The 14,942-nt window shown below is 47.8% G+C and overlaps 6 protein-coding genes across 6 annotated transcripts; 4 read left to right on the forward strand and 2 right to left on the reverse strand.

Moving 5' to 3' along the window:
* Positions 1–2,568: 2,568 nt before the first annotated feature.
* MRS44_005373 (uncharacterized protein) lies at positions 2,569–5,028 on the reverse strand (the record flags this gene model as incomplete). Its single annotated transcript, XM_046278062.2, has 3 exons — positions 2,569–2,928; positions 3,511–4,703; positions 5,019–5,028. 3 exons carry the CDS (start codon positions 5,026–5,028, stop codon positions 2,569–2,571), a joined length of 1,563 nt encoding a protein of 520 aa, XP_046123446.2.
* A 385-nt stretch (positions 5,029–5,413) lies between these two features.
* On the forward strand, positions 5,414–7,168 carry MRS44_005374 (uncharacterized protein; the record flags this gene model as incomplete). Its single annotated transcript, XM_046283269.2, has 2 exons — positions 5,414–5,877; positions 6,574–7,168. The coding sequence occupies 2 exons, from the start codon at positions 5,414–5,416 to the stop codon at positions 7,166–7,168; spliced, it is 1,059 nt and encodes a 352-aa protein (XP_046123444.2).
* Positions 7,169–7,801: 633 nt separating this feature from the next.
* MRS44_005375 (uncharacterized protein) lies at positions 7,802–9,085 on the reverse strand (the record flags this gene model as incomplete). Its single annotated transcript, XM_065622578.1, has 6 exons — positions 7,802–7,831; positions 7,885–8,309; positions 8,364–8,464; positions 8,512–8,655; positions 8,740–8,893; positions 8,950–9,085. The coding sequence occupies 6 exons, from the start codon at positions 9,083–9,085 to the stop codon at positions 7,802–7,804; spliced, it is 990 nt and encodes a 329-aa protein (XP_065478650.1).
* Positions 9,086–10,862: 1,777 nt separating this feature from the next.
* Positions 10,863–11,600, forward strand: MRS44_005376 (uncharacterized protein; the record flags this gene model as incomplete). Its single annotated transcript, XM_065622579.1, has 2 exons — positions 10,863–11,118; positions 11,164–11,600. 2 exons carry the CDS (start codon positions 10,863–10,865, stop codon positions 11,598–11,600), a joined length of 693 nt encoding a protein of 230 aa, XP_065478651.1.
* Positions 11,601–12,328: 728 nt separating this feature from the next.
* On the forward strand, positions 12,329–13,358 carry MRS44_005377 (uncharacterized protein; the record flags this gene model as incomplete). The annotated part of the gene is made up of 2 exons (XM_065622580.1): positions 12,329–12,407; positions 12,472–13,358. The coding sequence occupies 2 exons, from the start codon at positions 12,329–12,331 to the stop codon at positions 13,356–13,358; spliced, it is 966 nt and encodes a 321-aa protein (XP_065478652.1).
* A 679-nt stretch (positions 13,359–14,037) lies between these two features.
* MRS44_005378 (uncharacterized protein) lies at positions 14,038–14,665 on the forward strand (the record flags this gene model as incomplete). Its single annotated transcript, XM_046274415.2, has 2 exons — positions 14,038–14,418; positions 14,498–14,665. The coding sequence occupies 2 exons, from the start codon at positions 14,038–14,040 to the stop codon at positions 14,663–14,665; spliced, it is 549 nt and encodes a 182-aa protein (XP_046123439.2).
* Between the last annotated feature and the right edge of the window lie 277 nt (positions 14,666–14,942).

Genomic DNA, 14,942 nt, shown 5'->3' on the forward strand with positions numbered 1-14,942 from the left:
TTAGAGAAAAGCTTTTTTTATTAAAGGCCCTTAAAAAGAAGCTAAAGAAATATAGGTATCTCGCCTAGAAGGAAATTAGTTTCCTTAATAACTTAAGAGATAATAATAATACGTACCTATATGAGGTATAGCTTATAACTCTTATTATTAGCATTAATACCTTCCGCAATGCTAAATAAGAAGATTAAAGAAGTCTTATTATAGCCAGCTAGGATCTAGCCACGTAGCTATAGGCGTAACTATATTAGGAAATAGAGGTTATCAGCGTTATAGGTTTCAGAGGGATTGGTTCTTAGAGTCGGCGTCGGAGTTCTATAAACCTAAAAAGTATCAGCGCTAGGGCTCGGCGCCGGACTAAAACTCGGCGGCAAATAGAAGTCTATAAGTTTAATTAATCAAACCCATCCAGTCAAATGCATAATACATATATCTTAGCTCGTATAAATATATAAATAATAGTAATTTCAATAGTAATTTCAATAATAATAAGACTATATATATATCCATTCTCGTGTTTTATAGTATTAAAACTCGCGCATTCTCGCAAGGCTTATAAATCCTTTTAATATTAATATAAGGAGTTATATAAATCATTAAACTATTAGATTACACTAGTGCAGCTTCGCTAGCACATATGATTCTCATTATCTCATATTATGCATTTCCAGGGATTTAACCTTAGCCACTAGTAAGGCAGAGTCCTCAGAGAGGCCGAAATAAGCCTATCGCTATGGTTATATAGGATTCTAGGGGATTTATTGGCATGTTGCTCCTAAGGGCGGAGTGGCCTTCTAGGCGCCAACGCTTAGCCGCTAAGGCAATATAAAACGAGCCCACTTGCTCTTTAGAACCGCTATTATCACATCAGGATTCGATATCATTTAGAGGCCTTTTCTTATCTTAGGCTTTTATGAAGGGCGTCGTCGCGATACCTCTATGCCAGCGAGCGACTAGTGCCTTCAAATGGGTGCCAGGTTATAGCTCACGAGAATAGAGAGATCAGTAAGAGGATCCTAATCCTCTAAACACATTTTGCCTCCTAAGTTTCATAGAAGTCTAAGACAGGAGCCGGTAAGGAAGAAGTTAGTGCTAGCTAGTTTCATGACGCCCGTGGCGCAGCCCGGCGGAAAGGTGTGGGACGTTGGGCTAATCGAGCATGTTTACCCTTGCCACGAGGGGCTGGCGGCATCGGCCCGGAGAAGGCCCTGCCAAGGCAAGTAGAAGGGGAATAAGCATTAACAGAGATGCGTGGCAATGGGGCTAAGACTGGCGATGCTTTTGATGGATCTTAGTTATTCGGCTAGTCAGGGGAATACTTGCATTAAATTGGCAATAAGAGGTTACCAATAGAAATCCCTCACCTTAGCAAGCCCTAGGACCTAGAAGGCATGCTCCTAGTAGTCAGGGGCAATGCAACATACTACCAGGAGAGGTTCCAATAGGATCCTAGCATCCGGGGAGAAGGGCGAGAATGTTCTAGGTAAAGGATCTTCTTGCCATACACTTACACTGCTCGCCGTGCCTGAATGACCTGCCATGTTACATGGATGTAAGGTATCTATCTTTATCCTCGGCTTGACCGAGAAAGTTCCACGCAGTTAGCAGAAGGACGATAGTGCTTTGGCCTTTCCGGTTGGCTGTGTTCGAAGCTCTCCCGCAGGGATACAAACTCTACCATCTTAACCAGCCACTAATGCTTCTATTTAACCCCCCCTCTCCGTGATTGCCTTAAAACCACTAATATAAAGCTTACTCCTAAAGGAATAGTCAAGTCGATATCCTTCCTTCCGGTTAATCTCTATAGTCTAAAATAGCTATAATGCAGCTGCGGTCGCTATAACCTTCCTATCCGAGGAAAAATATTATGCGGTTCCTCCATCGCTATAACCATCTCTAAGACTAAGCCACTAGCAGTCAGTTTACCAGCGATCTCTCCTCCTCAGCTTACCAAGTCGGGCTCTATAACCTAAGGAGGTCACTCTCGTTCATATTCCCAGGGCCCGTTACAAGCCCTAGGACCTCCTCTTATTCCTATTTGGGAGTTAGGCAAGAGGAAGGCGGCAAGAGAAGATACATAGAGGGGATGAAACCTCGTCGATAATAGTATCTTAGGGTAAGCGAGGAGCGCTTACCGCATGATAACAAGTATTAAATGGGACGCTTAGAGGCTGGCCGAAACCTACGGTCCCATTCATATGATCTGGCCCTGACTGGCTGACCACTTTGGGGGAGAAGTCATTCGAGGCCTTAGAGGCTTTAGAGGCTGAGACCGAATCTAATGGGAACTAGGATCAGGTGTATTAAGTCTTATAAACTTAGGTTCAAAGAGGTCAAATCCTTAATGCGGGTAAATTAAACCGGGGCTAAAAATAGGGCGTTATCCTAGATCTAGGACCTTGCAGGGGCATATGATCCTAAAAGTGGGCTTATATAGATCCTCAGCCTAAGCTCAGCTCAAGCTTAGCCCACCCCGGCCTCAACTCAGGCCTCCTTAGCCCAAGCTCAGCACTAACTTAGCTTAGAGCGGCAAGAGCTTAGCTCTAGAAACGGAAATGGATTTTAGTATGCTTAAGTTTCGTCTCCGAGTATCTTGGTATTTGAAACTGATGTGATCTGGTCTAGCAATTCGTTGGCAGTAGCTGCACATTGGGCGGCTAGGTCTCGAAGCAAAGAGTCGTCATGTGACAGAGGGTTGGTGGTGATGTCGTTCAGTTGGTTTCCCAACCTGTGGGAGATGTTGCGAAGTTGCAAGGCGTTGTGGCCGAGGGTGGCAGAATCAGGCTGTCCGGTTTGGTAGATGCGCTTGCAGGCGCCGGCTACTTTGTAGGCGGCTTCCAGAACCTGCAGAACATTGCAAGCGAGGGAAAAGGCTGCCACGGCCTCTAAACCCGACATCTGAAGCGGTTGGAATGCTGTCGAGTCCTTTGGCTGTCGTTTTGGTGGAGATTGGAGGATGAAGGAGGTGAGTGTGAGAAGGCACGTCGCTCAGCCTGACTTCTGTAGACGCTGCGTGGTTACATTGTTGCCTGAGGGTTGAAAATATGTGCCTGACGCTTTCCGTTTTGTTTGGCTGACAAAAATGCAGGTATACCCAAGGCGTTCTTACCCTGACAGACTCGGCAACATTCGGGCCATGAAGAGGTGATGAAATAGCTATCGATCCATCTTGGAAGTTAAGTGAGGGTTGCACAAGAACTGCCTCTTTTATCGTCATCTCTCAGCTGCCATTTAAATCAACAATATGCGCGCTCGCATGTGCTCCATGGTCGTTCGCCAGCACCAAATGGACTCTGGCCTGCACCGTCGCAGCCGCCAGCACTCTTCCATGACAATCAGGCCCTTCCACGTAAACCCCAGCACGTGCCCTGCCTGTTCAACATGACGAACCACAGTCCGAAACCTTGAATGGTTGTGCTCGCCTGCCATGCACCCCGCGACTGTGAATGGCCAGCAGACTCGGATGAAGAGGTGCGAAGGCAATGCTTCCAATAACTCCAGACATTTTCCTACCGTGTCTTCCATCTCCAGGCCGCTTCCAAGGCCCTCGAGGGCGGTCGCAGCCTGCAAGTAGACTGAAACGGCACATGCATGGAGAAGTATGACCCAACAGCTGTCCGCTTCGAGACCTGGAGATGAGTTTGTGAGCGCAGAGGCTGCCTCTTGGATCAAATGCCGAATTTCAAGAGCAAGAGCCTTTTTTCTTTCGGCTGCCTCGGGTTGTTGGTCTTTCAGCATAGAGATAGACAATGCGCTGACTTCTTTGATGGCGATCATGACCGAATTTCGACAACCCATTATGCTTCGCATATCGATGGCATCGCTTTGGAGTAGAGGGAGGTAATCGAACGCCCTCGGCTTACTGTTGCTGGTTCCATGCGCTGCCTCTGCCAAAATGTCGGTCCAGACGTAAGTAGCGACGAAAAATCCTAGCGCTCGAGCCTCAAAGGATAGCGTGGATTTGCTAAGAAGCTCCCCTATGGCACTGGCATTGTCGGGAGTGGCCAACTGCCTCTCAACCAAATCCAAGACTGTTCCAGCTGCGTTTAGATGCACTTCCCATGTGCCTTCGGTTTCTCCATAGATTTCGAGGCTCGAAAGCAGCAGGATAATTGCAATAGCGTGGATCGCCTTTAGCAGTGACGAATTTTGTGGTTTTTGTTGCTGCAACTCGAAGATACAAGGTTGAAGTCCTTGTAGCGCAAGTAGCCGTGATTTTCGAACCTCGGGCGTGACATGACATGTGCCGTTCGTGAATCCAGCTTTCACGCCCGTCTCGAATGATATGCATAAGCCCGAAGATGCATGATACATAGGCTCCGAGGCGATGATGGTGTCAAAGAGCCATCTGCGGTCAGGCTGCTTGCAGAGAGCAAAAAAGCCCCACTGAAGGGGAAAGATGACATTAAGAAAGGTTTGAACATGTTGGTAATTCGGTGCATAATCGCAATCTCGCAGGGTTTGCGTGCAGTTAGACCACGTGCGGTCAAGTATGGTGCTCGACTGCGCGGGGTGGCCGAGTTCCTTGACATCTTGGACAATAACACCAGCGGACCAAGGAGCTGTGTGGAGATTCTTCTGCCTACGGCGGCTATAGGCTTTTTCTGCAGCGTTCTTGATAGCTCTCGCTTCGTCGGAGTTAAGAACGTCCTGCCAGCTCTCCTTGCCGAGCATCCACGAGGGTTTCTGGTCATAGCCATAGCACTCTAGATTTCGCGAGGTGCAGTGTACACAAGCCGGTTTGTTCTCGTCGCACTTCTTACGGCGCAGACGGCACGTCCAGCAGCCGGTTTTCGATCTTGATCCAGACATAGGCAAAGAGGTACAGTAAGTTGGTAGAATTGATGAAGGATAAGATAGCAGCAGTTGCGCAGGTTGGTTGCCAAAGCGGGGTGAGCCAGCCTCAGTAGTGTTGGTAGAACAGCCAACTCGGATCAACCCCAAGCCGGAATCCTATTGCAACGCTGCTGCATGCTATCATTAGAAGATATCCAATCATAAAATAGCAATTCGACACACACCATTGGGCATTGGGGCTAAGGCAGGCTTCAAACATCGTAATGCTTCTTGGATGTGTTGATGACAGGGGACCTCCCCCGTTCCCGCACCCACACTGTATATCTCCTCCGATAGAGATTGTCGTCAGCACTAAGTATGTCTAGCCTGTCCAGGCCGACTGCGCTTAAGCTAGACTGCTTTGGGTCTTGCGCATGCCGTATGTCCGGTCCGTATAGATGAGTTGCTCTGTTTCAATGAGATCCAAGATGAAGGTGAAAACTATAAAACAAGTCGCTTCCTCTGACCTGGAGACTCGATGGGAATTATTCGATTCAATCTCTTCCAATATATCATCAACACCCAGATAGCTATAAAATCTCCTTTACTTCTTTACACCTTTGCATCATCAACTGTCGTCATGGCTAGCCTCGCTGCAAACCTCAGGCTTTCAGACCGTGAAGCCATCCTTGATGCCCTCTATCGCAGCATTTTCGGCCTTGACTCCAACGACAAGACTATTTTTGAGTCAGCCTGGCACCAAGACGCCGAATTCATCTTTGACGGAACACCTCCTATCCAGGGGCTTGCCGCCATCCTGGACACGACCTTCCAATACATTGGCGTCGGGCTCGACACGACGCATATGGTGAGCAACGTCCGAATCGACCTGAAGGATGGGGCAGACACTGCAAAAATGACTGCCCATGCTTTGGCTCAGCACTATCGCAAGGATGAGGGACGCAAGCCAGGGGCAACGCGCTTCTTGACGGGCAACATGTACTGGGTTGATCTGATCAAGGATAAGAGTGATGGGCTTTGGAAAATGACAAAGTTTGACATGAAAGTCATTTGGAGTGAGGGAGATGCATCGATTATTGGACAGTAACTGGATTGTGAATGAATAGTGATCACGTGGAGGGTGTGCGTGCCTGGGTTGATAGGATCAATTGAAGATGACATCCAACCTCGCTTGGCCCATTGAAAAGGTCAGATAACGAATTGCCATGGCAAGGGGGCCCTGTCTTGCTAAATCTTCTGAAGCTGAGGGAACAAAGAAGCTTCAGGTGGTTAAGGATATAATGACTTGTAATATTTTGGTCGAAGACGTAATGAACATCAGCAAAAGTGACTTGTAATATGCCACCATGTCAGGTGAATATTGTCTTGAAATAAAACCCAGCCACCGTTGCGTAACATGTCATTTTAGTGTCGGATAAAACAGACAGAGATGTCTCCTAGGGGCTTCCAAGGCTTCTAGGGGCCTCCAAGGCATCTTGCACACGCGTGGCTTGGTCAAGATGTAGCCTTCATCCGTGCTAATGAAGCCTCAGACGTCACAGAGGTTATTCGTTCCCTTGCCATGTCAGTACTCAGCCCCAAACGTGTCGGAATCCCCGGTGTGTCGTTTCAATAGCGCGAAGTTTGCACACATCCCCAGACATTCACCTGTAACTTGTGGCTTTTGACGATTAGGACGTTTTGTTTTGGATATCAGAACAAAGAACAGCGAGCCATGTGATTTGAATAGGGGCTCCGAATACGACAAAGAGTAGCTATGAGGCATCCTGGATACTGAAGTTGTGCGTTCCTTCTACGGTGGTATAAGGAGAGAAACATCTACATCTACATCGACCACTCCAACTTTTGGATCGAACCTTACAATAGGAGCGGGTATCAGTGGAGATACGACATTGCAAGCTTCCGCTCCCTCCTTATTCGATTCGCCACGAAAACGGGCAACATGGATCGTCGTAATGTCCAAGCCGAAGTCAACGTCTACGGCTATGTCCCTGACTGTCTCAAACCTATTTGGAGAGGTCAAGGCGCGAGGGTTCATGAACTTCGGAAATCTTTTGCCGCAGACCTCCACAAGGGGATTGAAAGAGAGCACGGCGAGAAGGAAGTGGACATCTCCCTTGTCGCCCACTCAGTTCGGAAGGCCGTCGAAGCCTGGTACGATGAAGACCCTGAGGCAAAAAGCTTGTTTGTGATTGTTTCTGGCGACAGTGATATGCGTCCTGCCGTGGAGCAGATCATCGAATGCGAGCGCCCTGTGCACGTGTGGGCATGGAACGACGCTATGTCCAAGGTTTACGAAGACTTGGGCCGTGACCAAAGCCTGGTTACGTTGCACCGATTGGATGATTATACACACCGCTTCGTTCACAATTGAGTCAACCAAAATGAATGCTTGGGGGATGAGGGAGATGAGGTGGATGAAAAGGATTCTTGGGCGGTGGCGGAGGAAGAACCAGTGTAGAATTTCATGGTTTGGAGAATCTAGAGAGGAGGAACTGGCAATAGACACACCTTTGGCTCTGCATACTAAGTTATAGAGGATCATTTCATTGTTTATCTTACTGCCGTCCCTGAAAGATGTCAGCCACCACCGCAAAAGGCATCGTGATTAATACCTAAGAGCAGTACACTACAAAGTTGTCCTACAATCCAGCTTTGGGTGGATATTTGAGCTCCTGATGCAGTAGCTATTGAAAGTGACGAAATTTGACATGAAGAACATCTGGAGTGAGGGTTAAAATGAGGGAACAAAGAACAGTCCCGTGATCAATCATCACAAATATAATGACTCGTTACATAAGCTTCCTATCACATGAAGTATTATAGTAATTTAAAACTATAGCAGTCTCATATCTATCCGAATTGTTTCTCTCCGAACTAGGCGACAGCCGTTCCAAAACAAGGCCCCAGGTAGTAATCTTTCCCATCTGGCCCCCCAAGGAGCAGATCAGGGAAGCCTCGTGGGCAGAGAGGCGAGGAGCAGGAACTACTGAAGCTAGGCTTACTGCTAAAGACCTCGCAAACGTTGCCACCAAGTCTGAAAAGTACACAATTAGGTCTTGCATAGCAAGACTCGCAACACGACCTTACAGCATCAGGTCCGAACGCGTCTTTAGAAGTGGTGACTTGTATGCTGGAGCCTGTAATTGCCTGTCTGATAGGACTCAAACTTCCGGCATCGTCGCAAGGGTTTTTGGTCGCCGTAGCAGTGGCGCTCTCAGTCTTAGTTTGAACAACAATGTCAGTCACGTCCTCGGCCTCCGTAGCAGTTGTTGTCTGAGAATCTGTGACGGTGGTGAGAGTACGGTCGGTTTGGGTGACAGTAGCAGTGCTGGTCGTGGTGGTCTCAGGAGCCGATACAGTTGGGCCAGCCACATAACGGAAAATAGTGATAGTTCGAGAGATGACCTTCCGGGGTCCGCCAAACTTGTATACCGTGTGGGTAACAGCAGGCTTGTTCTTGGTAACAAAGGCAGTCTTGGTGGCTGCAGGCTTAGTGGTGGTAAGGAAGCAAGCTATGGCAATCGTAAGCATAGGTCAGTGTAGTGGAAGGTTGGACATTGGTTTACAGCATGAGGTTGGTAATGACTTTCCAAGAGCACGTGCTCGCTTTCTGATAGTACAAACTTGTGGGTCGACAAACGGAACGGTAGTAGTGGAGGTTGAGGTGCTGTGATGATGTTAGATCTGACAGAGAATCGACTTGCACAAACCTACGTAGTAACAGTTCTGGTGCTGGTGATACGATTGGTTTCAAACTCGGTAGTTGTGCGTAAATCAACGGTTGTGGTACTATCAGTCAAAACAGTTGTGTCGATCTTTGTTGACGTCGCAGTAACGGTGATAGTTGGCAGAGTGGTACTGGTTATCAATTAGCCCAGTACAATTCGGGAGTTTCCATTCCCTTTTTCTTTGGATGGTATGTGACGGATAAGAGGGACATACGGCTTGCCAGTCTTGGTTATGGTCTTGTAAACCTTGGTAGTTCTTGGTGGCGGTGCCACAGTCTTGGTGGTAACCCTGGTAGCGCATTGGGTACGAGTTGAGGTAACGGTCTTCGCTGGAAGCTGGCATGTTGCGACGTTGATATAGTTCTTGGCTGAAGACGAGATAGTCAGTAAGGATGGTAGAACATCGTTGGTAACTGGGCCTTACCAAATAGTCGCCGACATTCATTTGCGTCGCGATTTGAAGTGTACTTGCAGTACGAAGGAGCGGAACCCTTGCATGTCGGCGGCGCTGTGGCCGAGACAGCAGCAGTGAATAAGACGATAACGTTTTGAAACTTCATCTTGATTCTTGGCCAAGAAAATAATAGACTGTACAAGAAAGCCTGTCGTGAGAAAAGCACAGCACAGATTTGGGAGATTTTGCTCTTATTTGTAGTTAAACCTCCTCACTTAAGCCGTGCCTACCTCCCCTGTCCAGCTGCATCAATATCATGTTGGTTGCTGAATGTTGGTTTTGTTGGTTGAGTTCTCGGCCAAGGTGCCCTGGAAGTAATCCTAGCGGTCTGGCGGTTTGGCCGGACCCAACAGATTTTGCTTAGTCTGTCACGGTCATCTGTTAGTAGCGTAACAGCAGTCATCAGAGTCTGGAAGCGCCGATAAGTTCAGCTGCCAATGGTCCCCCCGTTAAAGTGGAGTAATTGCCATGTTCGGAGGCGCCAACTCACGGCACAGCAGACTATTGACAATAGCTTCAAACAATATATTGGTTGTTTGGTCGTCTGGATCGCCATATTGCATCTAAGCGAGTCCACGCGCACTTTGCTCCTAATTTTAACATGCAGCTATTCCGAATTTGTAATCTTCAGGCTTTGTTCGCCTTCGGGTAAAAAAGAAGCATGGAACAATACTCCGTAGCGCGAATGCAATAGGCATAACCGAGCGCCATGTCCAATGGAGCCTGTTTGTGATTTTTCCTGCCTGTCCAGTGGCAATCTCTTATAGCAAAGATGTCAAAACTGTGAGAAAGACATTAATGAACCAACGACCAGAGCTCTCTTGTTTAACTTCTACTCATGGTGCCTGTATTCGATACTTATTCACTCAGATGTATCTAAGCTTCCTCGGGAGAGCGATACAACTCACAGCGATAGCTATAAGGAGATTTGTCAGGAGTGCGTGGATAAAAAGAAAGAAGAAGCACAAGAGATAATTAATTACTAAGTTCCTTGTAGGGCTATGAAGATTATCTTGCTAGTGCTCTAGGAGGTATAAAACCTAAAAATAATAGCATCTTAGATACTGATTTATTAGTAACAAGATAATCTTTTTTAAGACTAAACAGTAAAAGAATATGAACTAATATGTATTTATATGTGTTTCCAGCTTCGTATCATGATCTGTAAATTGTGAAGCCAAATGCCATAAGCTGGCTAAATAACAGTTGAATGAACTCACGTGAACCAAGACAGACAATGAGAAATATCAATAGTGATCAAGCTTGAGCAATTGTGTCAACGTAACAGACTTCTATTCTTCATAGCAAGTCTCGATCCAATCTGTGTAGCTATTGAGCAATGTCGTTTACAATCAACCAAACATCAGCTTGTGAGCTACACATCCCAATTATTGCCAATAGCTTAGCAATGTATTGGTCCTGCATGATAGAGTCTACCAGGTGACCGGTTCATCAGAGCTCATGAAGCATCAGACGTCACACGGCTTGTCCATCCCTTACTCATGATAATGCCTAGCCTCAGAAGAGGCAAGTCTCCTCTGCGCCGATTTGTTCCTGCTGAACTTGCATGCATACGTGGACTCTGTTGATGCCCTGTTCTAAAGATATAACCATGATCAACAAAAGAACTCAAACTTCCAAGCAAAACTCGTCGCTCTCAACTCTACGTAGATGTTGGCTAAAGTATCAGTACAAAGGACAGGGACTCATATGAATGGGATATGCGGTGTAAAGATCACAAAGGATAGCTATCCACCCGATTTGGACAGGCCCCTGCGCAATGAAGTAGCACCTTTAGGATATATAGAGGGCGACCCCCATCTTCCAACTATTTAAATGGGCACTGTTCTCTCTAAGCAAGCAGCATTGCAACAAACCCAAGCATGCCTAAGCACCAAGAAGTAATATTCCGCACTGGGAGCACATTGCCCGGTGGTGACCACGCCAACCTCACCTCTCCTCCCGAGAGCGGAACTCCCAAAGAAAAGGGGACGATCTATTTCTACATTGACGAATCCAACTTTTGGATCGGAGGCAAGACAAATTCTGGAGAAAATTGGACGTACGATGCCGAAAGCTTTCTGTCCCTCCACGTACGAGAAACTGCGATTGGAAAGGAGATGGAGAGGGACGACTATGGTACCTAAGTCCGCGTCTACGGTCGTTTCTCTGATGCTGTCAAAGAAAAATGGGAGAGTCAAGAGGCAATGGTCGATGAGCGCAGAGGGCCCACACTCCCAGATGCCAGCGAGGATAATCGCAAGGAGGAGGTGGACACTGCCCTGGTCGCCCACTCAGTTCTGGAGGCCTGCCAGGGCTTCAAGAACCCCAGCATGAGGAGAGAGTTTGTGATTGTCTCTGGCGATAGAGATATGCGTCCTGCCGTGGACATCATCTACGGGGGCGACTATCCGGCTCCGATTCACGCGTGGGCGTGGAAGGAGACTGTGTCAAATGTCTACAAGGACCTGCATAGAAGCTGGAAGCCAGTCACACTACATTTCCTCGACGATCACTTGGACTGTATTCGTGATAAAGGAAAGGAAACTTTAGAGGAAGAAAAAAATGGAGATAATGGTTTTCAACTGGTTTTCCCGTCACGAAAAAGGAGGGGGGAGTGAGACTACTTCCCCGGGCACAAGGGAAAAGGCTCAGGTTGAAAGGGGCCTTTATACTTGGCAAGGTGAGACCTGAAATGGACACTACACTGTACGAACCCAGCCCCTACCTTGTACACTGTCGATGAAGGGTGAGAGAACGATTCTATATCTTCCAATGACATACAATGCATTAAGTATTTCCAATAGATCCCACAAGATAAAGTTGGACGGAGTCTGCTTCCCAGAGACTCTCTAGGCTTTGCCGCCTACCTAAGTGATCGGTGCCGTTGTGGAATTGGAGTTGCCGGTCCAAGCACCATGACTGGAACAATCATGGCTGATGAATACCTGCAGAGATAACATCTTGGCGCTATCATAATCTTACATGTGTACACGAAAAGCTGTCGTCCCAGCTGCCCGATTATTGGATAACGGAGGTCTCATTAAAATCTCGGAACTTTACAACCAATTGAATATAAGCGCTGACAGTTTGAAGTCTTTGTGGCGCACCGCACTGGTCTAGGTCAAGCCTCCATCTATGAGACTTGTGCCGATACCCGGGGAACTAACATCAACTATTGATTTCTGACGCCCCTAAGGATACCGAACATCCGTTAGGATCTCCACTTTCCCCTGTCTTGTCCATAACTACATAAGGATGCCAAGAGAAGGCGTTTTGCCAAGACCTCCGCTTGTTTCCCTATCCAGTTTTCTCCAGTGTTTATCCCAGTCACTCGTTACCTCTCGCAATGCGATCTGCCCTTCTCTTACAATTGGCCTTTGGGCTACTGGCCGTTGACTCTGCGGCTGCAAGCCCTTGCAGGCCGGGTGAGTGCTTTCCACCACATGCTGTTTACATGGATACCAGCTGAGACTGAACCAATTGTGCTAGGCACGACAACTGCCGTCGCCTCGACTGCTTCCTCCGAGACATCGTCAGGCTTGGCGGGATCAACCACTTCGGTTGCATCGTCCGCGTCCTCGACTACCGAGTCTTCAGTCGAGACATCTGTATCGTCTACTGTCTCACAGTCCTCGGTCGAGACGTCCTCCACTGTTTCGGTCGACACATCCGCTTCCTCTATTGCCTCGACCGAGACATCAGTGATTTCTACCACCTCGATCAAGACGTCCGCGTCTTCTACCACCTCGGATGGAACATCCATATCTTCAACTACCACCGAGACATCCGCATCCTCGTCTAGTGAGACGAATACATCATCCTCCACCATTGGTTTCATCACCACAGAGGCCACAACCACCTCGACAACCTCAACTGCACCGACCGTCACCTTTAGCATCGTTGCAACCGGCTCAGGTCCAGTCGAAGGCGAGAACCTGGAGACCTACGACCGTTCAGACAGTGTGGCGGTTTTCGGGCAATCCTTTGACAGCTCGGCTCGGCCCTTCTACATCGACGCTCAGGGGCGACTGATCAACGACCAAGACTTCTATCTCTGCGGGTTCTACGACGGGTCAAATGACACCCCTAATGTTCCGGCTGAGGTTGGCACATGTGTCGACGAATACCCAATGGCCCGCGTCTTTCTGAAGTGTCAGACCACAGCCGACCTCCAGCTCACCTGCTCTATCCCCGCCATAAGCTGCGTCGGCGACCCTAATGCTTTCCCTTGGACAGACCCTACTTGCGTGCCGGCTGATGGTACGTGGGGCAATTTTTACGTGGTGGAGAGTGGGCCGGGTGAGGTGTTGTGTATTGGAGACTCTAACGCTCCTAGCTACTACAATCCCCTGGGATTGAGTATTCAGGAGGTGTAAAGAATGCAGCGAGTCCTAACATCGCCAGCTTTCGAAACCCGATGTATCGGTGGTTTAATTCATGTGTTTACATAATAACTAGTATATCTCTCTCGTCACACTAGACAAGGCGCACTAGGAGGGAAGTTTATTGCACGAATTCACTTATTGCACTTTACGTAACTCCAGAACTCGCTCATGTGAACTTGGCGGAATATGGCGCCCTGGCGTGATCTGCTTCAGTGGCAGAGGAAGTTAACACAAATGTTCAGTACATGAATAGCCATAGTAATCATCTGTAAGCTGTGTCAACCTTGCTTGAGAGCATCAATATCAAGCCTGGATTCTGCACTTCGGCGTCACCGGTTCAAAGACAGCTTGGGTTGTCTGCAGATAGAACAACAAAAGCGAATAGCAGAGCGGCAAAAATATTATGACTTGTAATATAAACTATACTTCAGACTCATGCAGTGTTAAAAGACAAATCAACTTCAATACCTCACTGGAAGGGACCAGCACAAAGGATGGCGACCCCATGTGATTGGAATAGGCGGCCTGAACACCATAAAGAATAGCCACCTCAGATAATTTCACTAGGTGGCCTCAGTAGTTAAGTGTAACGGAAAGAGACCTGAGATCCAGCTATTTTAATTCAATCTTGTGCCCTCATAGAGCAGATACGATTTGAACCAGTTCAAGCATGACCAAGCTGCCTCTTCTTGATCCTCCACCTGCAAACGAGGACGTTTGCGGCAGCTCGGTGAGCCAAGGACCACCCACACCTCCACCTGACGAAATCAAGAGAAATATATACATCTACATTGATTACTTCAACTTTTTGTGGCACAAGACAAAACTACCCAGGGGTGACACTTGGAACTACAATGTTAAACACCTCCGAGATCTTTTCATCGGGGGCACTCAGGCTGCGAGAACGTGTAGCGATGAGTGCCAAATCAATGTTTACGGTTACGTCCCTAAAGATATCAAGGGTGCTTGGGAGGGCCTGGAGGCGACAGTTCAAGCGATCCCGGGGGTCTGGAAAGAGAAGGAGGTTGACACATCCCTTGTTGCTGACTCGGTCGCGGAGGCTGCTCGTGCCTTCTATAAAGAGCCAAATGGAACCGGGATCTAGTTTGTTATTGTCTTTGGTGATCTAGACATGCGGCCTTGGCCCCAAGCTCTGGGACCTACAAGAAGAAAAGCCGGACCTAGCTAAGGTGCATCTACTTGATGGCTATGAGGGAGAGTTCTTCAAAAAGCCGTTTCGCAAGTTACAGGAGGACTGGAGGCGCAAGGAAGCGGACAAGGCAGCAGAGGTGTCCTAAGGTTGAGAGTCGGACAGGTCACATTTTTGAGAGTAATGGATCAGAATATTGAGTGCTGTTTGGTATAGAGCTAACTTGGGACTCCTTGGGCTGAAGTGACGCAGTGGTTTCTATTGTGTGTTTTGTATGTATTCACAGGGTAGCTGCTTGAAGCAATGAAGACGATATTCTGGCTACCTATCTAGGGTAGGTAAAATTGGAAAAGCGGTCACGAGGTGTGATATAGCAAAGAAGATGAAATTAGCAATAAATATTGAGACCAAGGGCTTAACACTCA

Source organism: Fusarium solani, assembly GCF_023522795.1.
Source record: "Fusarium solani strain SB1 chromosome Unknown bctg00000002, whole genome shotgun sequence".
Taxonomy (NCBI): Eukaryota; Fungi; Ascomycota; class Sordariomycetes; order Hypocreales; family Nectriaceae; genus Fusarium; species Fusarium solani.